The following is a 24910-nucleotide window of genomic DNA, read 5'->3' as shown; positions in this document are numbered from 1 at the left end:
GGAATATTGGGTGTACAAAAGCCTACAAATGCATATGTGAGACATTTTTATAATTCTACCTTATCAGGATACACTCCGAAATTCTGAATATCACAAAACATCGAACTCTGAAAGCGATACTTGTTAAGATACATTTTGATACAGTAGGCAACAGTTTTTTGGGGCCCTCAGAGCAAGTGAATGAGAATGATAACCATGTTTCAATCTTGTTCGTTGTAGATATTACGTAAATCTGAGACGTCTATTCTGTTAGTGGGTCAGCGAAGGGACGCTGTATCCATACCTCTCACAACAGGTTGTTGGTCCACACCATAGAGATGTATAGCGATCTATACTTGGAAATAAACGGTTTTGCATGGACATTGCCATTGAGGGCTTCCACCATTTTAGAGTAGTCAACTGGGTGGGGATTCCTATGGGTTGGGAGCATTGTCTTCTTCTTGAAATTGGTTTGCCTAGTTTGTAAATGGCTTTGAGCTATATCTCCAGCACTGCAGGTGGCGGTAAAATACCACTATTAGCTTTACACTTTTTTCAAACATCAATTTTATGGAGATAGCTTCAATGGCGCTGCCCATGCTATCAAATATTCTATAATTGCACAGATACAAAGTTGAGACCTTTTTTCATCTCTATGGTCCACACACACAAACACACACACACCTGCCACCTGCCTGCAGCAGCCATAGCAGCGGCCACTATAAAAGTCAAAAGTCTAATCTTGTCCTTTATGAGCTTCCTCCTCCCCAAAATCCAGCGCCTCTCTCTCCATCTCCGTCTCTGTCTCCTCTGGGGGGCGACTGACTGCTGCTACTGGACAGGGCCTGCATGAGGTCACAGACTGGAGACACGGCAGGCACGCCATGACATCACCATGAGCTCATCCCAATAAGGCAGACAGGGGTCAGTGGAGGCAGTAGGCCGCTGACTTCATATACAATATGCATCTGTGTTTGCATGTCAGAACGTCTTAGTAACCACATAGTAACACATCTGGTAGTAAAATATCAAAGGAGACACAGCCACTGTCACTTTGTTCCTCAGGTGGAATCCTAAGTGAGACCGTAATGAAGATTTAAGATATGTACCTCATCCCCAATAGGGAAACTATATGTGAATGAATACAGAAAGAGTTCAAATTTCAATCAATAGATCGACCAGCATTTAAATAATGTTAGCCATTCATTCCTCTCTCTCAGTTACTGGTTCTCCACGAGCTTCCCTCTCTCCTTTTTCTCTCTGCTCCCTCTTACCTCTCTCTCTCTCCTTCCTTTCACCTCTCTCCCCTTCTCCCTCTCTCCCATCTCCTCTCCCTCTCTCCTTCCTCTAAACCGCTCTCTCTTTCCTCCCTCTCACCTCTCTCCCCTTCTCCCTCTCTCTCATCTCCTCTCCCTCCTCTCCCCCTCCCTCCCTCCCTCTCACCTCTCTCCCCTTCTTCCTCTCTCGCCTTCCTTTCACCTCTCTCCCCTTCTCCCTCTCTCCTTCCTCTCACCTCTCTCTTAGCCTCCCAGTCTTAGTCATCTTAGGATGTGTCAGTGTTTCTATCATTTTAGAGGTCATGCCCGCTGGAGCGAAGAGGAGCTGATCTCCGGAGTGCCAAGGCGGTGCCAAGACACAGCCTTTTTCCCCTTGCCCCCCAACGACTCCCCACAGGCCCCCCCTGTGCCTCACACCCCTGCCCCGGCCCTGGTCAGTCCTCCTGATGGGGATAACTAACCCCACCTCCACCCGGTCCGCTGCGGTCGTAAAGATTGTGGGGTATAAATGGAGGTGCGAGGTAGAGGGGAGGAATCAGAAAACTCAAGAGAACCAGATCTAGAACATGAAGATGATGGACTCCATTGTTGGGAGAAACTGGGCGATGACCTTCCTGGCTGGGACTCTGCTCTGGACCACCTGCCTCGCTGCTCCCATGCAGTGCCACTTCAACTCCAAAGGTGAGAATATCATACTGAAGGGTGTTTTTCATTCATCAAAGTTCTTTAGGTTTAAGATTCAGATTCTGTTCAGTTATTGTATTTTGTCATTTGAATATTTGGTAAAGCAGAAACATTTTGTGGACCTGTCGAAACTCCAATCATGCATTGTACCTTTAAGCCTGAGTAGACTGTTTTTTATGCTAAATATCTTGGATGGATGAATCCATTTGAAGTTGAAAACAAAGTTAATGTGGATGTCCTGCGGATGAATGAAGGTTGATTTGTATAATATGTGTGTGATTTGGGTTAACACCCCTGGTGGTCTCTGTCCCAGCCCTGTGTGTCTACGAGGGGAGACACTACTCCCTGGGGGAGTCATGGATGGAGAACGGCTGTCTGCAGTGCACTTGTCTGCACCCCGTGGGCGTCGGCTGCTGTGAGACGTGAGTACACACCTGTAATCAATGTGCCTTTCTGGGTTGTTGGTAGCATTGGTGGTAATAGGAATGTGATTTCCATTCAACACAGGCATGTAAATTGTGCCCAGAGTCAAGTAACGGTTGTAAGGGAATCAGGGTTGGGTCTAGGTCTGATTGTGATATGTAGAATTGGGACATGCAGCTTCAACATAGCACTGTTCTATCAGGATCATTTCATTATGTCCTTTCAGAACACATACGACAGTGCTCATGCTCAGCTGTCAATTATGTTCCCCTCTCCGTACAGGGAGCATCATGCTCTTTCAGACCGCATACATTCATATAGACTTTGAAAAACCTACACCCCTCTCTCTCTCTCTCTGCACAGGGTGCATCGCCCGGTAGACTTCCCAGCTTGGTGTGAGGTTCGGGTGGACACTCTGACCTGTAAAGTGACCATGGTGCAGAGTGCTGACCCCCGACTGCCCTGCCTCCCTGGGAATGGACACAACCTGGACCCCAGCCACGGCTCACTGGATAACTACCTGCAGATAGTGGAGTAGACTGGGACCCCGTCGGACAGTGGAGGGAGAGCCTCATTGGAATGGCTGGAACGGAATGAAAGTTGCCATTACAATGAGCCCGTCCTCCAATTTAAAGTGCAGACCAGTGATCAGTTGACATTTAAACCGCATTAATATTACAATACCATAAGCAGTAAATGATACTCAGAAAGCAGAGGTGAGCCCACATAATGTAATCCTTCATTTACCACCCTGTAATGCACTACTGTAAAGCTTTTATAGTAATATATATATATAACACTTATTGTTGTATTTCTTCTGTCCTGTATTGCAGTTATTCAGTTATCCTCTAAATAAAATTCTTATTGCGTGAAACTTGGAAGTCTTTTGATTTATGTGTGGATAAAATAACCCTCCTTTCAGGTTCACGTCAAATTCAAATCCCACTTTTTAATTCCTGATTCACATTGAACAGTTGTAGAGCACATAGCTCTGGTCAATAAAATACTTTTTTCATGTAACAAAGCAATGGACTCTTTGAAATAAAATGAAATAAAAACAAATGTGAATGACCCCACAGATAGTAGCATTCTACATTGATCATCATCATGTTTCAGCTAGAAAAACAGGAAGGTGAGGGTTCAAGGAAAAATTATAGGATGCACTGCAAAATGTTAAAATATTAAAATAAAATGGCAAAAAAAGTTGCCTGCTTTATATCTGGAATACATTGTTCATATCTCCTTCCTTCCTCACACACACACACACCACACACACACACGCTTAAATGTTGATGCTGTTGGTCCCTGTAAACTGGGAGACGTAAGACGTCAGGGCGGGATTGGTGGGGAGCACTTTGATTGGCAGGTCCCAACTGAAGGTATCCACATCAACATGCTCTGCCCCCATCCACACGGTGACCTCTGATTGGTTATGCATCACGTTGTGCGATTCCATGGGCTCTCGGGATGTGACGAACTCAAAGTGCAGGCGCCATCGCAGGGTCACTGAAGAATGACAGAGTTGAGAATGTCATGAAGCTGTCTAGGAGTAGACAGAGGGTTAAATACAACTCATCATATCTGGCCCTGTGCCCTCTCTGAATCGTGGCATTGAAAGCTTTAGCAGGATTCTTGCTCTTCACAACTGGCTATGTGATTATTGCAGCTCAATGGGTGTAACTTTTGTTGACAATTTCGATACCTTTTGGAAACAAAACACGTTTTATAAGGAGGATGGGATCCACCCAAATCATTTGGGTTCCTGGATCCTTTCACAGCATTAAGGCTGCGTTGAGACAATGACTTAGCAATGACCCAAGCCCAGCTCAGCTCATTCCTACCATTGTGACACAGAGTTGTCAAAATGCTTCAGCAAATGTACATTACACCAGGGGTGTCGGTAGACACAATATAAGTAACCTAATTTATGTCCCTCTAACTGCCCTGAATGCCTCTGATCCTACAGCTATTGTATGCAGCAATCATGTGCCTAAGAACCAGATTTATACTGTTAGCACCGAGCCGGTGAGCCCGAGGAGGAAGTCCACTGTGTGCAGCTCACCCTGCACTAACATAAAGAACATGAGCACATCTACATCTGCTAAGCTTCCCAGTAAAGCAATAAAAACAAGTAAGCATCCCAGAAGAAAAGTGCTCAAAATAGCCCACGTTAACATACGTAGCTTAAGAAACAAGGTTCATGAAATCAATAATTTGCTAGTAACAGATGACATTCATATTCTGACCATCTCTGAAACTCACTTAGATAATACCTTTGATGATACAGTGGTAGCGTCACTGTGCTTCTGCCTGCATTGCTAGCTCTTTGGGATTTTAGGCTGGGTATCTGTATAGCACTTTGTGCCACTTGTGATGTAAAAAGGGCTTAATGAAATAAATGTGATTGATTTGGCTACGTACTGATGTCTGTGCTGAAGCCGGGGGTGACATTGAGGGGGACGGGGAGGGAGAAGTGGGTGGAGGCTGTGTGGAGGCAGGACTCTAGGTGACGACCGTGACCCATCACACTGATCGACTGACCGGGACGCCGCTGGTACCCCTGCTGGATCTCCTCTTCACTCTGCAGGCTGACCGAGTACTGACACACACACTTTTAATATCCTCATTCATGTAAAACATTTGACAGGCCCTGACACACAGACATGCACACATACCTGTATACAGGGAATATCCCCCTCTGAGAAGTTGAAGGTGCCGATGATGTCCTCCCCTAGTCTGTAGACGGTCTTGAAGATGCAGAACTTGGCCACCTTCCCCCGCGTGTTGGTGATGTTGAACAGATCTGTCGGAGACATTGGTGAATGAATGGTCATATGCATTCCACACTGCTGCTAAACACACACATTCATGTTTTTAAATGTTTGTAAATAGTAAAGTATTTTGTCTATTTTTTGTTATGTGTCGGACCCCAGTAAGACTAGCAGTCGCCATGGGGATTATAATAAAAAATCAGAAACACACAAACAGTGAGATTAGAGATCAATGGATCTGAGTCTGCAAAAAACCCTCAGTACATCATCTAGATGATGTGCAACACAAACAACATTACAGAAGAAGGCTCATAAGAGCTGCCACATAGCACTTGTCAAAAGTTGTGCACTATAAAGGGAATAGGGTGTCATTTCAGAATTAGCCTAGGAGAACCACTCACGGGGACAGCGGCGTGAGGTGATCATCAGCATGTCCAGGGCTCTCTCCAGGGGGCGATCGTCTCTCCGGCCCCCCTCCTCCTCCTCCAGGAAGGGGTTAGAGGGGGCCACCTCCTCGTCCTGGGGAAACGGGGGCTCCGGCATGCCTACGGCGGGGACATAGTGTCACTCATTTTGACCATTGTCATTTTATAGGAGAAAAACATCTCCGCAACAGGTATTTCATACATAAAGTACACCCCTTTACTTGTTCTACATGTTGTGTTACAGCCTGAATTTTAAATGGATTACATTTAGATTGTGTGTCACTGATCTACACACAATACCCCATAATGTCAAAGTGGAATTGTTTGTAGAATAAAAAATATATAAACCTGAAATGTCTTGAGTCAATAAGTATTTACCGCCTTTGTTATGGCATGCCTAAATAAGTTCAGAACTAACAAGTCACAATCAGTTGCATGGACTGTGTTCAGTAATAGTGGTTAACATGATTTTTGAATGACTACCTCATCTCTGTACCCCACACATACAATTATCTGTAAGGTCCCGCAATAGAGTAGTGAATTTCAAGCATAGATTCAACCACAAAGACCAGGGAAGTTTTTCAATCCCTCGCAAAGAAGGCACCTATTGGTAGATGGGTTTAAAAAAAAAAAAAAAAAAAAAAAAAACTATGCTGAATATCCCTGTAAGCAATGCTCCTTCTAAGTTGGTGTAGAGAAGCACTAGATTGAACTTCACTCAACTTTCTAGAGTTTCCCCCATGTTGAGTTAACACTATCAACGTTTCCCTTTACTGTGGGAATTGTGATCGAATAAATGCAATATTAGCCACTATCAATGCAACATACAAAACGAACTATGCAAGACTTAGTATGCAAAACTTACTAACTATGCAAGAGATTCTGTTATAGGCAGAACGCATCGGAGTAGGATTCTATTGCATTGACAGGCAGGACTCAGGCCCGTACTCTACACAGACTGGTGCACCATAACCAATCAGCTATGTAGTAGGCCTATATGCAAATAGACCATTGCCATAAATGCATCCGTGCCATTCACTTTGAACTGGACTGTGTTTACAGCATGAGCGGTCGTGAGTAGATGAGCTTGTTTTGAGATCAAAGCGAGAGCTGCATGTAGCCACGTGTGCACATTTGTTCATATCCTTCGCTAGTTAGTGAGTTATTAGCCCAGTTATAGATAATTTGTAGTGTCAGCAATGGGGGAGTGATGGCTTCTTACAAGAGCACAAAACGTGTTCCAGACATCTTTGAAAAGCAAGTCGGGTAAAGAGCTTTTTTTTGTCTTAAAAGGGCCAATGTTGTATTTTGAGACAGGCTTGAATAAGCTAAGTAGCCAATAGGCAGAGGGTATCATCATTTGTCTCATTCTCTGTAATAATGGCATGGGAATAATAATGCATTTACCATGTAAAATCATTTTCAGTCACTTCCTTGTCTGAAGTCCAAGTGGATAAACAGGTTAATGTCAAGCCCGGCATGTTTTTTTCAAAAGTCTCATGCAATGTAGGCCTACATTGAACGCCACACAAACGATAGAACAGCCATTTCCATGTTCTGGGATGCATTTTCTCCATTGTTTTTGATGGTAGGCCACAGTAACCTACTTGACCACTTTCTGAAACTGTAACTTAAAGCGGGTACAGCCTCAGTGTTCACACACACACTGGAAGTTGCACCGAATTTTCACAACGTTCAAGCTTGCGCTCAGCAGACCTGAAATTTGCTCAGTGCCGAAAAAAATTAGAGGGAACATTGCCTTTGAGCATGGTGAAGTTATTAATTACACTTTGTATGGTGTAACAATATCCCCAGTCACTACAAAGATAGAGGAGCCCTTCCTAACATAGTTGCTGGAGAGTAAGGAAACTGCTAAGGGATTTCATCATGAGGCCAATGGTGAATTTGATTATAATTTTTTTGTGCCCTTTTTCTCCCCAATTGGTAGTTATAGTCTTTTCCCATCGCTGCAACTCCTGTACGGACTCGGGAGCGGCGAAGGTCGAGAGCCATGCGTCCTCCGAAACACGACCCTGTCAAGCCGCACAGCTTCTTGACACACTGCTCGCTTAACCCGGAAGCCAGCTGCACCAATGTGTCGGAGGAAACACCGTACAACTGGCAACACGAGTCAGTGTGCATGCACCTGGCCCACCACAAGGAGTCGCTAGAGCGCGATGGGACAAGGACATCCCGGCCGGCCAAACCCTCCCCTAACCCGGACGACACTGGGCCAATTGTGCGCCGCCTCATGGGTCTCCCGGTCACGGCCGGCTGAAACACAGCCCGGGATCGAACCCGGGTCTATAGTGACGCCTCTAGCACTGCGATGCAGTGCCTTAGACCGCTGCGCCACTCGGGAGACCCGGCCAATGGTGATTTTAAAACAGTTACAAAGTTTAATGGTTGCGATATGAGAAAACTGAGGATGGATCAACAACATTGTTGTTACTCCACAATATTAACCTAAATGACAGTGAAAAGGAGGAAGACTGTACAGAATAAAAATATTACAAAACATGCATCCTGTTTGTAACAAGGCACTTAAGTAATACTGCAAAAAATGTTAGAAAGAAATGAACTTTTTGACCTGAATACAAAGCGTTATGTTTGGGGCAAACCAAACAATACATCACTGAGTACCACTCTTCATATTTTCAAGCATGGTGGTGGCTGCATCATGTTATGGGTATGTTTGTCATCGGCAAGGACTAGGAAGTTTATATAAAAAGAAACGGAATACAGCTATAAACAAAGCCAAAATCCTAGAGGAAAACCTGGTTCAGTCTGCTTTCCAACAGACACTGGGAGACTAATTCACCATTCAGCAGGACAGGTCTTTATCATCTACAGTGCATTTGGAAAGTATTCAGACCCCTTGACTTTTGACACATTTTGTTACATTAGTTTCCCCTCAATCTACACACAATACCCCATAATGACAAAGAAAATAAACAGGTTTTTAGAAATGTTTGCAAATGTTTTAAAAATAAAAAAACGGAAAAATGACATTTACATAAGTATTCAGACCCTTCACTCAGTACTTTGTTGAAGCACCTTTGGCAGCGATTACAGCCTCGAGTCTTATTGGGTATGACACTACAAGCTTGGCACACCTGTATTTGGGGAATTTCTCCCATTCTTCTCTGCAGATCCTCTCAAGCTCTGTCAGGTTGGATGGGGAGCGCTGCTGCACAGCTATTTTCAGGTCTCTCCAGAGATGTTCAAGAGAGGTTCAAGTCTGAGCTCTGGCTGGGCCACTCAAGGACATTCAGAGACTTGTCCCGATGCCACTCCTGCGTTGTCTTGGCTGTGTGCTTAGGGTCGTTGTCCTGTTGGAAGGTGAACCTTCGCCCCAGTCTGAGGTCCTGAGCAGGTTTTCACCAAGGATCTCTCGGTACTTTGCTCCGTTCATCTTTCCTTTGATCCTGACTAGTCTCCCAGTCCCTGCCGCTGAAAAACATCCCCACAGCATGATGCTGCCACCACCATGCTTCACCGTAGGGATGGTGCCAGGTTTCCTCCAGACGTGATGCTTGGCATTCAGGCCAAAGTGTTGAATCTTGTTTCTCATGGTCTGAGAGTCCTTTAAGTGCCTTTTGGCAAACTCCAAGCGGGCTGTCATGTGCCTTTTACTGAGGAGTGGCTTCCGTCTGGCCACTCTACCATAAAGGCCTGATTGGTGGAGTGCTGCAGAGATGGTTGTCCTTCTGGAAGGTTCTCCCATCTCCACACAGGAACTCTGGAGCTCTGTCAGAGTGACCATCGAGAAGGGCCTTGTTCACCTCCCTGACCAAGGCCCTTCTCCCCCGAAGGCTCAGTTTGGCTGGGCGGCCAGCTCTAGGAAGAGTCTTGATGGTTCCAAACTTCTTCCATTTAAGAATGATGGAGGCCACTGTGTTCTTGGGGACCTTTAATGCTGCTGAAATGTTTTGGTACCCTTCCCCAGATCTGTGCATCGACACAATCCTGTCTCGGAGCTCTACGAACAATTCCTTCGACCTCATGTCTTGGTTTTTGCTCTGACATGCACTGTCAACTGTGGGACCTTATATAGACAAGTGTGTGCCTTTCCAAATAATGTCCAATCAACTGAATATACCACAGTTGGACTCCAATCAAGTTGTAGAAACATCTCAAGGATGATAAATGGAAACAGGATGGACCTGAGCTCAATTTTGAGTTTCATAGCAAAGGGTCTGAATACTTACGCAAATAAGGTATTTCTGTTTTGCAAAAATTTCTAAAGACCAGTTTTCGCTTTCTCATTATGGGGTATTGTGTGTAGATGTATGTTATAATGACTTTTGATACAAGATTCTTAATGTTTGTAAACTCCTAAGCTGCATGTGGGAGAGAGGACAAGGACACACCATGTATAATAGAGGTCACTGGTGAGGGACAGAAGGTCTGCGTAGATTGGGGGCCACTTGGGCTAATCTCGTATGTGATGGAATGGCCTGGCTAGGGTGACACACAATACCAAGTATGTGGATGCTATTGTGGTAGATGAGTGACACTCAATGATGGTTGGCAGATGTTGGAAGAAGCAGCTCAGAGAGCATTATATAAAGTGAGAGATTTTCTATGGAAGTCATTAATGTGGCAAGAGGCTACGTCCGTACCGCCTGTCATTGAATCCAGTACTGTTACCATTAAATAATAACTGAATCAAATCTCCATCTGTGTCCCATATTCTCTTGCATCCTGAAGTACTTGATACCAGAAACTCATCATAACAATTTATGAGGGAAGAAATTGATTGAATACATTTTAGAAGAAGGATGTAACGTAACAAAATGTGTAAAAGGTCAAGGGGTCTGAATACTTTCCGAATGGAGTTGCTTACCAAGAAGATATTGAATGTTGCTGAGTGAACTAGTTAGAGTTTGGACTTAAATCAGCTTGAAAATCTATGGCAAGACTTGAAAATGGCTGTCTAGGAATGATCAACTTGACAGAGCTTTAATAATTTTTTAAGAATAAAATGGGCAAATATTGTACAATCCAGGTGTGCAAAGCTCTTAGAGACTTACCCAAAAAGAGTCACAGCTGAAATCACCACCAAAGGTGCTTCTACAAAGTATTGACTCAGGGGTGTGAATATTTATGTAAATTAGATGTTTCTGTATTTCATCTTCAATACATTTGCGAAAATGTCTAAAAACATGTTTTCACTTTGTAATTATCGGGTATTGTGCGTAGACGGGTGATAATAATACTTTTTTATCCATTTTTTATTCAGGCTTTAACACAAAATGTGGAATAAGTCAAAGGGTATGAACACTTGCTGAAAGCACTATAGGTTGTGTTCAGTAGGGCATATAGTGCCAAAACATTTTGCAACGGAAGTGTTGTTATTGCACAAATTCAGGTAGTAGCTGATGTAAAAAAAACAAAAAACATTTCTGAACACAACTCTGATGTGAGGTGTACTTCTGTTAGATTAAACTGAGTGAAAGGGTCAGGAGGACGGCTCACCATGCAGGACGAGGACTCTGAAGGGGACCCTCAGTAGTTTGATTGGGGAGTTGACCCTCTGGCAGCCGATGGTCAGCTTATAAACATACTTCACTGACTGGCCTCGAAAACTAGGAGGGCCGTCATTGGGAACCACCTCACTGTACGAGTCTGAGGGAGGAGAAAGAAGTGAGAGAGAGCAAGAGAGACTGTAGCTCAAATGGTAAAGCATGACTCTTGCAATGCCAGGAAAGTGGGTTCCATTCCTGGGACCACACATACTTTTAAAAAATGTATGCACGCTTGACTGTAAGTCGCATTGGATAAATGCGCCTGCTAAATGGCACATTAAAAAAATAAAAAAAAATAAAAAAAAGAGAGAGAGAGAGAGGGGGGGGGGAATGGAGAAAGAGAGAGAAAGAAGAGCAATGATTGAGTGAATCCCCTCTGAACTGGGATTATGTCTATGCTCTGAGTCCGGTTGTGGTGATCTTACAGGTTCTGCTCTCTCCGGGGTCCAGACGCAGGTCACAGAATAGTATCTTGGGAGGCGTGTCCAACATGCACTGCCCTCCCTCTCCTGGTGAAGACAAGGGGGAGAGGGGAAGAATAGAGGTCATTTTCTATCACAGACTTTCCCCCCCAAAATAAACAACTAATCTACTCCATGCACTTCATGTGAAAAGTAAGCTAAATGTAGTCATCTTCTACCTGTCTGTACAGTGCATCCTGTACAGACAGGTAGAAGAGTCAGTAAGTACATATCTAAAATGAAAATATTATAGTTGCATTCTGACACTTGTCCATCCATGACATTTTCTCTCCCACCTCCCTCAACATGCGTGTGTGTGCATTCATTCTTTCTTTCTTTATTCTGTCCATCCACTCACCTCTGCTGGGGATGAGGACCGTGTCGCTCTCTGCCTGGACATCCTGCTTGGTGCCCTGGGCTGGCAGCGCCACTCTGCTCTCACTGGCATGGAACTGGCAGTGGATCTGGGCACTGGCCCACGCCAGCATCTCACTGACACACACACATACACAGGGAGAGGTTTAAGTCATGTTTTGAGACGTTTTACCCCATGTAACCTTCCATACAGCATAACTAACTAATACTTAGATGCAAATAATCACAATTGAGCGCTACTGAAGAATGGGTGATGTGTGAGTGAGAGAAAGAAAGAGAACAGACCTGCTGGCAGAGGTGGAGAGATGGGACATGGGGTTGGTGAAGGTGATGAGACACTCCATCACCTCCCCGGCCAGGAACACCGGGCCTCGGGCCATTGAGGCTACCACCTCGATCATCTGTACTCGAGGAACAAATGTAAACAGTATAACACACGTTATTTGGAACGCCTGCTAGCTATGTTGTTGTTTTTTAAAGTGTTGTTAGCTCGGTAGTTTGGTTATTTTGAGCGAGACCGTGCTAAATTAAATTGCAGCTAGTTTAGAATATCTTAACTAGTTAGGGTTATCTGCTGACTGCTGTCTCCAAATTAGTAAAATCGGGTTAGTTAGCTAGCTATCAAGCTAGGCTAACAGTTGAAGTGGAATAATGTCTCGAAAACCATACCTTGGCCTCAGCTGTGGCAGCGGCTAGCCAGTTAGTTACGACTCAAGCCCCAGGTCAGCCGAATCAAACTGTCAAATCGATATGAAATAACTACTGTAAGTAATTGTACATTATTTGAGACAAATTCTGCAACACACGAACATAGCATTACCAAAACAGTCCATCTCGCAGCTGCACGACCATACCGTATCGCGGGGTTAAAATTAAAAGGCATTCAACGTACTATTTTTCCGGTATTGGAAACAATTATTGAACCCAATTAATAAATGAATGTGTGTTATACTTACAAATGATCAGTTCCAATTTCTATTCAAATTTTACAAGCAATGTCCCAAATGTGCATCTTTCAGGAATAACATTTTGTTATTTTGTTGGCCATCTAAAACAGCTTCGTGGCATATGGGAGGAGCTATTTATATTGTAAGTAGCTAGTGTGGGTTTGTAGTGTGTTCGGGAACATTTATTGGACATAACATAGTGCTAATATACTTAATAACAGCCATAATATGACACTTACATACTTTATGCGATCTTATATGATCAACCTTACTGCATATAGAGGGAAAACATAGTTCGTTTTGCACAAATTGGAGGAACAGGCATATAAAAAACCTCTCTTTTCCTCCGTGAGTTGGCCCAGTCTCACAAAGTGAACTTCACTGGTGCAAAGTGGAAGCATACTGTAATACTTTGCATATTGGGCGCCCTCCTAGCACTATATCAACTTGTCACTCAGGTCGGCTGCCCGTTTAGAATTACATTTGGACATCTACCGGTTAGAGTAGCCGTGCGAAAGCGTTAATCTGACATTGTTGCTGTATTTTGAACAGAATGATACAGCCTACGTGACCAAGAATCTGACTCCGCAATCAAAACCGGGTGTCTACGGATCTGCAGCAGCTTTCTGTCTGACGACAAAACCCACGTCTGTGCAGATGCTAACGTTAGCTATCTTCAATATTCGTTGAAAACATCTAGCTAGCTAACCAGACGACAGGTATCCATTCTCATTCATTGCATACGTAGCTAGCTACCTGTGCATGCTCTGGATAATGCAGGTATTTCAATAGCTCGTTGTTGTTTACTTGGACACATCAACTGGCGACAGCACAGCAGACACCACTGGCTAAACCACCTGCGCACACAACCCTCGGTAGGTGCCACTGTCCGTTCTACCACACTGGACTATCAAGGGCCTTGGATAGATACGTGGGTCAACAACGGTGAGAGCAAGTTGAAGTTTACCTGCCTTGCTGTAAGATTGCCACTTCTATCTTTGACATTTCCAAACATCACTGTTAGTTAGAGAGCTGGCTTGAGACCTTGTGCCATCTCTGATAAGTTGATAAATTATCGCGCTTGAAGGCATATAACTTTACAATCTGTAGAGTAGGCAACAGTTCATAGCTTGAGGTTTATGTGGTAAATTCATATCGCTGCTATTATTATTATTATTATTATTATTATTATTATTATTATTATTATTATTATTATTATTATTGCAAGTTGTCCTCCCACTTGATGAAGACTGAGGATAATTATCTGAGCACTACATACCTGTCCTCACCTGATGGACCTGTTGCCCAGGTATCTAAAGTAGTCATTTAGGAATCCTCACACTTGTGAATGAAAATAACTTCAGTTGAGAAATCTATTTGTTTTACTGTCACTCAAATGGCTCTAGGGCACTTGACAAATTGATTCTTCTTGCACAACCCAGAAAAATTATCACCTTTCCAACAGGTGTAACGGGTTGTTCCAACTCAAAGGAATAGACACCAGGCAGGTTCCTGTTTGCAAGAAGAGCTCCCTTTAATTTCTATCCGACTACCGGCTGAACATGACGACCATGGAGTCAAGTGACAACAGCTCAACAGCCGAGCTCATGAGTCGGTATGTGTCTTCGGAACTTGGCTACGGGGTACCGAAGGACGGCTGGCGGATCTGCTTGGCGCATGAGTTCAAGGAGAAAAGGAAGCCGTTCCAAGCCAAAGATGTGTCCCTCTCCAACATCGTTGAACACATTGGCCTTGGAGTCAGGTGAGCCCCCTTAACAACACCTCATCGTGTCAAGCCAATCCACTTCTAGCCCACTGTTACTACACTACCAGTCAAAAGTTTGGATACAGCTCAAGTGTTTTTCTTTATTTTTACTATTTTTTACATTGTAGAATAATAGTGAAGACCTCAAACTATGAAATAATAATAAATAACACATATGGAATCATGTAGTAAACAAAACAAGTGTTAAACAAATCAAAATATATTTTATATGTGAGATTCTTAAAATAGCCACCCTTTGCCTTGATGACAGCTTTGCACACTCTTGGCATTCTCTCAACCAGCTTCATGAGTTAGTCACCTGGAATGCATTTCAATTAACAGGTGTGCCTTCTTAAAAGTTAATTTGTGGAATTTATTTCCTTCTTAATGCGTTTGAGCCAATCAGTTGTGTTGTGACAAGGTAGAGTCGGTATGTGTATACAGAAGTCCATATTATGGCAAGAACAGCTCAAATAAGCAAAGAGAAACGACAGTCCATCATTACTTTAAGACATGGAGGTCAGTCAATCCGGAACATTTCAAGAACTTTGAAAGTTTCTTCAAGTGCAGTCGCAAAAACCATCAAGTGCTATGATGAAACTGACTCTCATGAGGATCGCCACAGGAGTGGAAGACATAGTTACACTACCGTTCAAAGGTTTGGGGTCACTTAGAAATGTCCTTGTTTTTGAAAGAAAAGCAAAATAAATTGTCCATTAAAATAACATAAAATTGATCAGAAATACAGTGTAGACATGGTTAATGTTGTAAATGGTTATTGTAGCTGGAACAGCTAAAAAAAAAAAAAAAAAAAAAAAAGGAATATCTATATAGGCGTACTGAGGCCCATTATCAGCAACCATCAGTCCTGTGTTCCAATGGCACGTTGTGTTTGCTAATCCAAGTTTATCCTTTTTAAAAGGCTAATTGATCATTAGAAAACCCTTTTGCAATTATATTAGCACAGCTGAAAACTGTTGTGCTGATTTAAAGAAGCAATAAAACTGGCCTTCTTGAGACTAGTTGTGTATCTGAAGCATCAGCAATTGTGGGTTCGATTACAGAATCAAAATGGCCAGAAACAAATAACTTTCTTCTGAAACTCGTCAATCTATTCTTGTTCTGAGAAATGAAGGCTATTCCATGCGAGAAATTGCCAAGGAACTGAAGATCTCGTACAACGCTGTGTACTACTCCCTTCACAGAACAGCGCAAACTGGCTCTAGCCAAAATAGAAAGAGGAGTGGGAGGCCCCGGTGCACAACTGCGCAAGAGGACAAATACATTAGTGTCTAGTTTGAGAAACAGTCGCGCCTCAGGTCCTCAACTGGCAGCTTCATTAAATAGTATCCGCAAAACACCAGTCTCAATGTCAACAGTGAAGAGGCGAATCCGGAATGCTGACCTTATAGGCAGAGCTGCAAAGAAAAAGCCATATCTCAGACTGGCCAATAAAAAGAAAAGATTAAGATGGGCAAAAGAACACAGACACTGGACAGAGGAAGATTGGAAAAAAAGTGTTATGGACAGACAAATCGAAGTTTAAGGTGTTTGGATCACAAAGAAGAACATTTGTGAGACGCAGACCAAATGAAAAGATGCAGGAGGAGTGCTTGATGCCATCTGTCAAGCATGGTGGAGGCAGTGTGATGGTCTGGGGGTGCTTTGGTGGTGGTAAAGTGGGAGATTTGTACAGGGTAAATGTGATCTTGAAGGAAGGCTATCACTCCATTTTGCAATGACATGCCATACCCTGTGGATGGCGCTTGATTGGAGCCAATTTCCTCCTACAACAGGACAATGACCCAAAGCACAGCTCCAAACTATGCAATAACTATTTAGGGAAGAAGCAGTCAGCTGGTATTCTGTCTATAATGGAGTGGCCAGCACAGTCACCTGATCTCAACCCGATTGAGCTGTTGTGGGAGCAACTTGACCGTATGGTACGTAAGAAGTGCCCATCAAGCCAATCCAACTTGAGGGAGGTACTTCAGGAAGCATGGGGTGAAATCTCTTCAGATTACCTCAACAAATTGACAACTAGAATGCCAAAGGTCTGCAAGGCTGTAATTGCTGCAAATTGAGGATTCTTTGACGAAAGCAAAGTTTGAAGGACACAATTATTATTTCTATTAAAAGTCATTATTTCTAACCTTGTCAATGACTACATTTCCTATGCATTTTGCTATATTTCCTATTCAAACTCATTTCATGAATGTTTTCATGGAAAACAAGGACCCCAAACTTTTGAACGGTAGTGTACCTCTGCAGAGGATAAGTTTGTTAGAGTTACCAGCCTCAGAAATTGCAGCCCAAATAAATGCTTCACAGAGTTCAAGTCAGACACATCTCAACATCAACTGTTCAGAGTGGACTGTGTAAATCAGGCCTTCATGGTTGAATTGCTGCAAAGAAACCACTACTAAAGGACACCAATAAGAAGAAGAGACCTGCTTGGGCCAAGAAACACGAGCAATGGACATTAGACCAGTGGAAATTTGGCCTTTGGTCTGGAGTCCAAATTGGAGATTTTTGGTTCCAACCGCCATGTCTTTGTGAGACGCGGTGTGGGTGAACGGATGATCTCCGCATGTGTAGTTCCCACCGTGAAGCATGGAGGAGGAGGTGTTATGGTGTGGGGGTGCTTTGCTGGTGACACTGTCTGTGATTTATTTAGAATTCAAGGCACACTTAACCAGCATGGCTACCACAGCATTCTGCAGCGATACGCCATCCCATCTGGTTTAGGCTTAGTGGGACTATCATTTGTTTTTCAACAGGACAATGGCCGAACACACCTCCAGGCTGTGTAAGGGCTATTTTACCAAGAAGGAGAGTGATGGAGTGCTGCATCAGATGACCTGGCCTCCACAATCCCTTGACCTCAACCCAATTGAGATGGTTTGGGATGAGTTGGACCGCAGAGTGAAGGAAAAGCAGCCAACAAGTGGTCAGCATATGTGGGACCTCCTTCAAGACTGTTGGAAAAGCATTACAGGTGAAGCTGGTTGAGAGACTACCTCATGAAGCTGGTTGAGAGAATGCCAAGAGTGTGCAAAGCTGTCATCAAGGCAAAGGGTGGCTATTTGAAGAATCTCAAATATACAATATATTTAGATTTGTTTAACACTTTTTTTTTGTTGGTTACTACATGATTCCATATGTGTTGTTTCATAGTTTTGATGTCTTCACTATTATTCTACAATGTAGTAAATAGTAAATAGAGAGAAACACCCTTGAATGAGTAGGTGTGTCCAAACCTTTGACTGGTACTGTATATCCAAACTGTGTTTATTCATAGTATTTATACTTAAAGGAGATAGAAAACAAATCTATGGTTAAGGGCACAACCTGTCTTTATTCTACATAGTGGCAAGGAGAGGCATTTTTTAAGCCTATTACTTTTCTCTGGCATGGGTCCCTGTGGTGCAGCAGAGCAGCCTAACCGCCAGGGTGCCAGGTGTAGTCTGATGTTTCTCTGCTTGTCCAAAAGGACAGGTGTGTGTGTGAGACATGTACATATGCAGGTGCTGTGACTGGTAGTGGGTAAAAAAACACACAACCCAGCTTCTCCTCCACTGGTCTCCCACGCCTCAATCCCTCACTAACGTGACATAGAAACACAAAAGCTAGCTTTGTTGTTGCAATGGATTGCCTCAGTCTGTGTTTGGCCTAATTCTATCCAGGTTCTCTAACATCTGTGGACTGCTTGATGGTTGTTGTTGCTCCCCCTCTGAAACCATTTGAGACTCATAATGTTAATAATATAATATAATATGCCATTTAGCAGACGCTTTTATCCAAAGCGACTTACAGTCATGCGTGCATACATTGCTTTTTGTGTATGGGTGGTCCCGGGGATCGAACCCACTACCTTGGCGTTACAAGCGCCGTGCTCTACCAGCTGAGCTACAGAGGACCACACCATATTACATTCAGGACATGCCAGCTTAGACCTTGTACTGCTGCCAGCCCAGAATCCTGCATTCCTGAGAGTAAGCGAATCAGGTGTGGGTGGCTTGCTTGATACAAAAGCTGATATTGATCTACTGTAGGCCTGCAGTGCAGCTGGTAACAACACAATGAAAGTAAGGATTACCACCAGAAGATAAAAACAGCATGTCAGCTGTGCTATTGGAGTTTGGAATCAAATAGATTAAGAGGAAAATGAACCTTGCTTTAAATAACAAAGTAATAAAATAATGCTTTAAATAAATGTGACCACCTCCATACGTCTTGCCTGCTGATCATTCAACCCACCAGCCTGACACTACACACTATGACCTAGTAGTTATTTGTGTGTTTGTCAAATTCAATCATTTTATTGGTCGCGTACACATATTTGCAGATGTTATTGCAGGTGCAGTGAAATGCTTGTGTTTACAGTACCTAACAATACACACAAATCTAAAGAAAGAAATTAAGAAATGTCCGTGTGTATAAACGGTATGGACAGTGTGTGAATAGAAAAGGTGTGTACAGCAGTAGTTATATAGGATGAGCCTCGACTAGAATACAGTATATACATATGAAGTGGGTAAAACGGCTATTGATTGGTGTGTGTGTGTGGTAGCTTTGACATGTTAGTTTGCCACTACAGTTTGTGTGTGTGTGTTCGAATGCTGTTGAGTTCTTTCACATGAAACAGTCTGCTGGTGCCCAAAGAGAAGGAGCTAGGCAAACAGCGAAGAAACAATACACAAACTCTACTCAACCTCACATTCATGGACTTTGCCTCTTCCTTGATAGGCCTATAGGCTAAGCTAATAACAGTAGAATGAGGGCATTATCCTTAAAGGTGTGGCCCACCAGTCTATTTTACATTGTCCCTCCCCCCCGCAGTCAGTCACCATGGCGACGTCAGTTAATCGTTGACCATTTTGCCCAGTTTTTTGTTGAACGGTTCAGGGGTAAGAAGAATAGGCTACTATGACATAGTCTAGAGACCTTCCCTATATTCAGAGCAGAGCTTGGGTCAATTCGAATTGAAGGCTTTCAATTCAGGATGTAAACTTAAGTAATTATTCCAAATTTGAAAAAACTGCAACTATTTTCAATGACTTCTCAATAAACGGAGGAGTGGAAGCTATTTCAAAAGTTTTTCAATTTAGAATCACTTCCTGAGTTGACTGCCTTCAATTCGACCCCAGCCCTGATTCAGAGGTCTGTCTGTCGCTCAATAGAGTTAAAGCAGGACTCACTGTCATTTTTCACAAGGATCTATTGAAGAGGGCCTCCTCTTTGTTTACCTGTGGCCAACATTTAACATTTCATTTTGTGACTAAATTCAGCAGGCCAAATGCCATTGTCTAATGTCTACAGTAGAGTTGCAGCCCTCCTGTCAGTATTTCTGAACGGGCTGTTATGGTGGCAACTTAAATTCTTTGATACCTGACTAAGACAGTGTTGCGCTAATAGGCTAATCTAATACAGAATATCCTATGTGGCAGTCTGTTTGTGTTCTAAAGCATGCCGCACCCTGTTGTCTTTACCATGTTTTTATGGGCCTTATGTCTATAGTCTAATCAATTAGAAACACTGTGCCTCTGTGTGACCACACACCAACACACACATATTTTAAATACTTTATTTGAATCCACAAATCACATTACCGTCAAGAATGATTCAAACATTTCATAGGTCATGGATATATGGACACAGAAAGCACCTTCTCCATACAGCAAGGCTGCCTGACTATGACAGCTTACACAGAGCAGTACCTCGCTAGCTGCTTTGACTTTGTCCTATGCAGGCCTGCAATCTGAAGGCCATGTACTGTCAGCCTATGTACATGGCCGAGACTCCCAAATGTCAGCATTACAAGTTTGCACTGATAACCAAGGCTGTTCAGGCGTGACACGAAGGGCTGGTATTTCAGCAACTTGTGAGCAAAGGCCTGCTCCATGTATGAGTCAAAAGAGCAACCCACTTCCGAAATGACATCTCCCTCCGGCCTCCCCCCAACATCAACAATATCTGACACACCACTACTCTCAGACCTGCCATTCTCTGAGCCCAGGACAGACAGTGTTGTGTTCTGTTTGACCCAGCCTTTGTTTAGAGTGCGGAATGCTTGTAAACAGCTGGGCATGAATCAAGAAAAATAGACAGTGAGAGGGAGTAAGAGCGAGAGAGAAATCGAGATGAGAAATGCTGTTTTCCTCAGTCTGCTGTTGCTGTGTATTTGTTAATGAAGTGCCACTCGCTCTGCACAGTGACTCGCTTTGTCACGGCCTAACCGGTAAGAATCAGAGAACCATTCTTAATCATTCTACAAGGCTACATACTGTAGGACTTCCTTTTCCTGAACAGTTCCTCGAAACAACACAATACAGCCAGCTGCTCACTATTCATTGATTTACGGTTTGAACTTGTGTTTGATGGAATGATTCATGGAATGTCCTCTTTCTGCTATGCACCCCCCTCCCACTCCAACCCAAGATGTAATTCAGTGATTGTGACAGATTCTTTGCTATGAGGTATTTTTTTTTTTATGTTTGGGTTCACTGGTTAGGTGTACTCTACCTGCTTGTGCATGTTAATGTTCCCATTTTCATGTAGATTCTCAAACAATGTCAGCTTATTATTAACTTGGTCTCGCGTGCGTGCAGGTATCTCAAGTGGTGGTATAAGAAGACTCAAATAGAGAAGAAGGCTCCTTTCATTGATATGTTCCGAGCCCTTCCCCTGAGACAGATCTATGGTAGGTGGACACACACCAACAAAGCCTCCAATTAACTATTATCAATACCTATATTAATGCATATCGGTAAAACACACTCAAATGGGCCTACTCATGAGTATTGAAACATTTGAAAACACATTTGCTGTATTGAAATACCTTTCTTTGCAGGTGCTCCTCTTGGAGGTATTGGAGGAGGTACCATCACGCGAGGCTGGCGGGGGGAGTTCTGCAGGTGGCAACTCAACCCTGGGATGTACCACTACAAAACTGTCATCGCTAACCAGGTATGCTTGGGAAAAGACTGCCTAGCAACTAGTAACATGGTATGTAATAACAAATTAACTGAGAAAAGTCCTGTTTATAAGTCCTGTACACATGGACAACTAATTATCTTTGTTTTCTAAAATTGGTTTGCCTTCAACTAATAGTATTTTCAAATAGGCTTAAAGCCTCTTAGCTCCAGTTCTTAACTGTTGGTCAATAACAGACCTCATTAACAATCCACTGTGTCGTCAGGACCTGTTGAGAACTCCACCTCTATCGCTCCTAGTTCATATTTAAAGTCAACTCTATTTAGTCTAGTAGGAGTACGGTGTGTATGAAGTTCACTTCGTGGCACATCTATTATGCTATTTATTCAGATCTATTCTAGTCATTTGTTCCTCCCATATCCCTCCTCTGTCTCTCTCCTAGTTCACGGTGTGCCTGCGTCGGGGCGGTCAGACGGTGTACCAGCAAGTGTTGTCAGTGGAGCGCCCCCCCACGCTGCAGGGCTGGAACTGGGGCTACTGTGGAGAGTACGCCTTCTACCACGCCTTGTACCCCCGGGCCTGGACAGTCTACCACCTCCCTGGGCAGAACGTCACCCTCACCTGCAGACAGGTGTCACCCGTCATCCCCCACGACTACCAGGTAACTGGGTATGTCCCCCAGTGACATGACTTAGCATTGGGTGTCAGTCATATTGTTTTTACTAAATGTCCCCTAAGGACATGACTTAGCATTGGGTTTCAGTCATATTGTTTCTACTTCAGCCAATATGGCCCAAATTGCACCCTATTTCCCATGTAGTGCACTACTTTTGACTAGGGCTCTGGCCCGAAGTAGTGCACTACAAATGTAATAGGGTGCATGATGCCTATGCCAGACAGTCATCCAGCCTTGTCATACACGTACCTTTAACCCTAACCTAAGAGTTTCATGTTTCTGGGTCTCTGACTCTCCTCTCTCTCCCTCTCTCTCTCTCTCTCTCTCTCTCTCTCTCTCCGTCATCCCTCCATCCCCCAGGACTCCAGTCTCCCCGTGGCAGTGTTTGTGTGGGACATAGAGAACAAGAATGACTACCCGCTGGACGTCTCCATCATGCTCACCATGGTCAACGGGTCAGGCCACAAGGACGACAAGAGCGGGGGCCACTGGAACGAACCATTCCACCTGGAGAAGGAGGGGGAGTCAGTGTCTGGAGTGTTGCTTCATCACTGCACCACAGTGAACCCCTACACTCTGTGCATGGCAGCGCGAGAACAGGTAGACGTCACAAATTCACAATATGCTTTTACAGTTGTTCACTGGCAATATGTTCTGTTTACGATCTAACATTTATGTTTTCATTGCTCTTGACACTTTCCTAACCATTATCACCTTGTTAACTGTGTGAATGTGTGTTAAGTCTGACAGGGAGATCAGCCACCAGACAGCGTTCAGTCCAAAGGGAACCTGTGGGGCGCTGTGGTGTGACCTCATCACTGATGGACGGCTGGACTCCCCCACTGGTCAGTGTTCTCAACCGGCGATCACTGACAACGTCACTATTTCTTCTCCCGCCGCCCACACAAATATTTTTACTGGATCCCCCCAGCTCTGTTGTTAAAATGGCTAGCTGGAGCCGACTGAGCGTGGTCCTTCGAGTCTGATTTCAACCAGTGACTATCTGTAGTCAGCAAAATCTAGAAATTAGGCACTTTTTACTAAACGTATGCAGTTCAAATATTCTTATAGATTGTCATATAATGTAACATCCTCGGGTACAGGAAAGGAAGGTATATATTATTAGTAATTGTTGGACAACCCTCTGTAAGGGTCGTAGGGTTTTAATGACACAGCGCCCACAGGATTCCTTTTCCAGGTCATAGCCAAGTCTTTTATGAACGCCATGTAATTAGTACTTGGTGAAAGAGTGAAGTGGGATAGTAAAGGATTTTCCTTTTCTTTGATCCACCCAAAACCCCTTGACATTCACTCTCCTCTCACCCTTCTCCCCTCTTCCCCACCCCTCCTCCTTGCCCTCCAGGTTCCAGCCCTCCCACCCAGAAGGGAGAGAAGGTGGCAGCAGCCCTGGCAGTGGGCTGTTCAGTGCCGTCTCAGGGCCACAACGCTCTGGAGTTCAGCTTGGCATGGGACATGCCTAACATCACCTTTGGCTCCAGGGAGAGGGAACACGTCAGGTAACCTTTTAAAAATATAGGTAGAATTCCAGTTCACACTCCGACGTCGTTTAGTACAGTGGTCAGTATCTCCAGACGGGGAGGAACAACTTAAGTTTTTTTCAACTTGTGTCTGAGATAAGCTTGAAATTAAAAGGACATCCTGATCTTGAATTTACCCCTTTCTATTTTGCTATGCAATATGACTAAAAGCTGTTACGACAGAGACCGGGGTTCAATTCACATTTTGTTTTATTACTAGTGTCTGTGAGATAAGCCTTATTGTAAATTGGACTAATAGACTCTGAATGTATTTCCTCATCCTTTGCTTTCCCCACTCCTCTATCTGTTCTACTTTCCTCTGTGTCCCAGCTCAGTTTTCAACAACGTATACTGCATGCTACACTTCAAGTTACAGTCAGTTAGGTCTAACATGTGAGGAAAGGTTGCTGTACACTACTTGATGCTAAAATATGCTTTATCCTAGAGAGTGTTGTGGAAATTCTTACACCGGGACACTCAAGGTCAATCTTAAATGAATCATTGTTTATTGTCAGCGTGCTGGAGAGGTTCCAACCAACCTAATGTCAGAAGCTCTGCTGGGGCAGTCCCAGCAGTTCAAATCAAATGTTATTTGTCACATACACGTGTTTAGCAGATGTTATAGTGGGTGTAGCGAAATGCTTGTGCTTCTAGCTTTGACAGTGCAGTAATATCTAACAATTTCGCAACAAATACCCAATACACACAAAACTAGTAAGGAATGGGATTTAAGAATATATACATATATGGACAAGCAATGACAGAGCGGCATGGACTAAGATACAGTAGAATATTATAGAATAGAATGCAGTATATACATATGAGATGAGTAGTGCAAGATATGTAAACATTATTAAAGTGACTAGTGTTCCATTTCTTAAAGTGGCCAGTGATTTCAATAGGCAGCAGCAGCCTCTAATGTGCTAGTGATGGCTATTTAACAGTCTGATGTCCTTGAGATAGAAGCTGTTTTTCATTCTCTCGGTCCCAGCTTTGATGCACCTGTACTGACCTCGCCTTCTGGATGATAGCGGGGTGAACAGGCAGTGGCTCGGGTGGTTGATGTCCTTGATTATCTTTTTGGCCTTCCTGTGACATCGGGTGCTGTATGTGTCTTGGAGG

The 24910-nt window shown here is 43.6% G+C and overlaps 3 protein-coding genes across 6 annotated transcripts in view; 2 read left to right on the top strand and 1 right to left on the bottom strand.

The window, feature by feature from the left end:
• Positions 1-1822: 1822 nt before the first annotated feature.
• LOC311112784 (prostate-associated microseminoprotein-like) lies at positions 1823-2901 on the top strand (the record flags this gene model as incomplete). Its single annotated transcript, XM_084155924.1, has 3 exons — positions 1823-1937; positions 2254-2362; positions 2727-2901. The coding sequence occupies 3 exons, from the start codon at positions 1823-1825 to the stop codon at positions 2899-2901; spliced, it is 399 nt and encodes a 132-aa protein (XP_084012050.1).
• A 391-nt stretch (positions 2902-3292) lies between these two features.
• On the bottom strand, positions 3293-12994 carry rgp1 (GP1 homolog, RAB6A GEF complex partner 1). Of its 3 annotated transcripts, none has more exons than XM_084155864.1 (10): positions 12883-12994; positions 12596-12663; positions 12212-12327; positions 11910-12043; positions 11516-11599; positions 11041-11190; positions 5536-5679; positions 5039-5166; positions 4785-4962; positions 3293-3869 (listed from the first exon to the last, which is right to left on the bottom strand). In XM_084155864.1, the coding sequence occupies exons 3-10, from the start codon at positions 12325-12327 to the stop codon at positions 3646-3648; spliced, it is 1158 nt and encodes a 385-aa protein (XP_084011990.1). In that variant the 5' UTR covers positions 12596-12663; positions 12883-12994; the 3' UTR covers positions 3293-3645. The 3 variants fall into 3 exon arrangements, with proteins under 3 accessions (XP_084011990.1, XP_084011991.1, XP_084011989.1); XM_084155865.1 differs by lacking the exon at positions 12883-12994 and adding an exon at positions 12747-12783; XM_084155863.1 differs by lacking the exon at positions 12883-12994 and having other exon boundaries at positions 12596-12744.
• Positions 12995-13270: 276 nt separating this feature from the next.
• gba2 (glucosidase, beta (bile acid) 2) overlaps positions 13271-24910 on the top strand; it is a 37186-nt gene continuing 25546 nt past the window's right edge. Inside the window, exons 1-8 of one of the 2 annotated variants that reach the window (XR_014610923.1) lie at positions 13271-13748; positions 14339-14635; positions 21250-21341; positions 21492-21607; positions 22017-22235; positions 22611-22850; positions 22993-23095; positions 23614-23767. Coding sequence is in view for 1 of the 2 variants with exons in the window: in XM_084155982.1 (XP_084012108.1) it covers positions 14436-14635; positions 21250-21341; positions 21492-21607; positions 22017-22235; positions 22611-22850; positions 22993-23095; positions 23614-23767 (1124 nt within the window). In the remaining variant the exon portion in view is untranslated. Of the gene's footprint in view, positions 13819-14338; positions 14636-21249; positions 21342-21491; positions 21608-22016; positions 22236-22610; positions 22851-22992; positions 23096-23613; positions 23768-24910 lie in introns of both variants that reach the window. The other variant, XM_084155982.1, reaches the window with a different exon arrangement.

Source organism: Coregonus lavaretus (genome assembly GCF_964263955.1).
Source record: "Coregonus lavaretus genome assembly, chromosome: 39".
NCBI classification, from domain to species: Eukaryota; Metazoa; Chordata; class Actinopteri; order Salmoniformes; family Salmonidae; genus Coregonus; species Coregonus lavaretus.
This window is presented reverse-complemented; position numbering and strand designations above follow the sequence as displayed.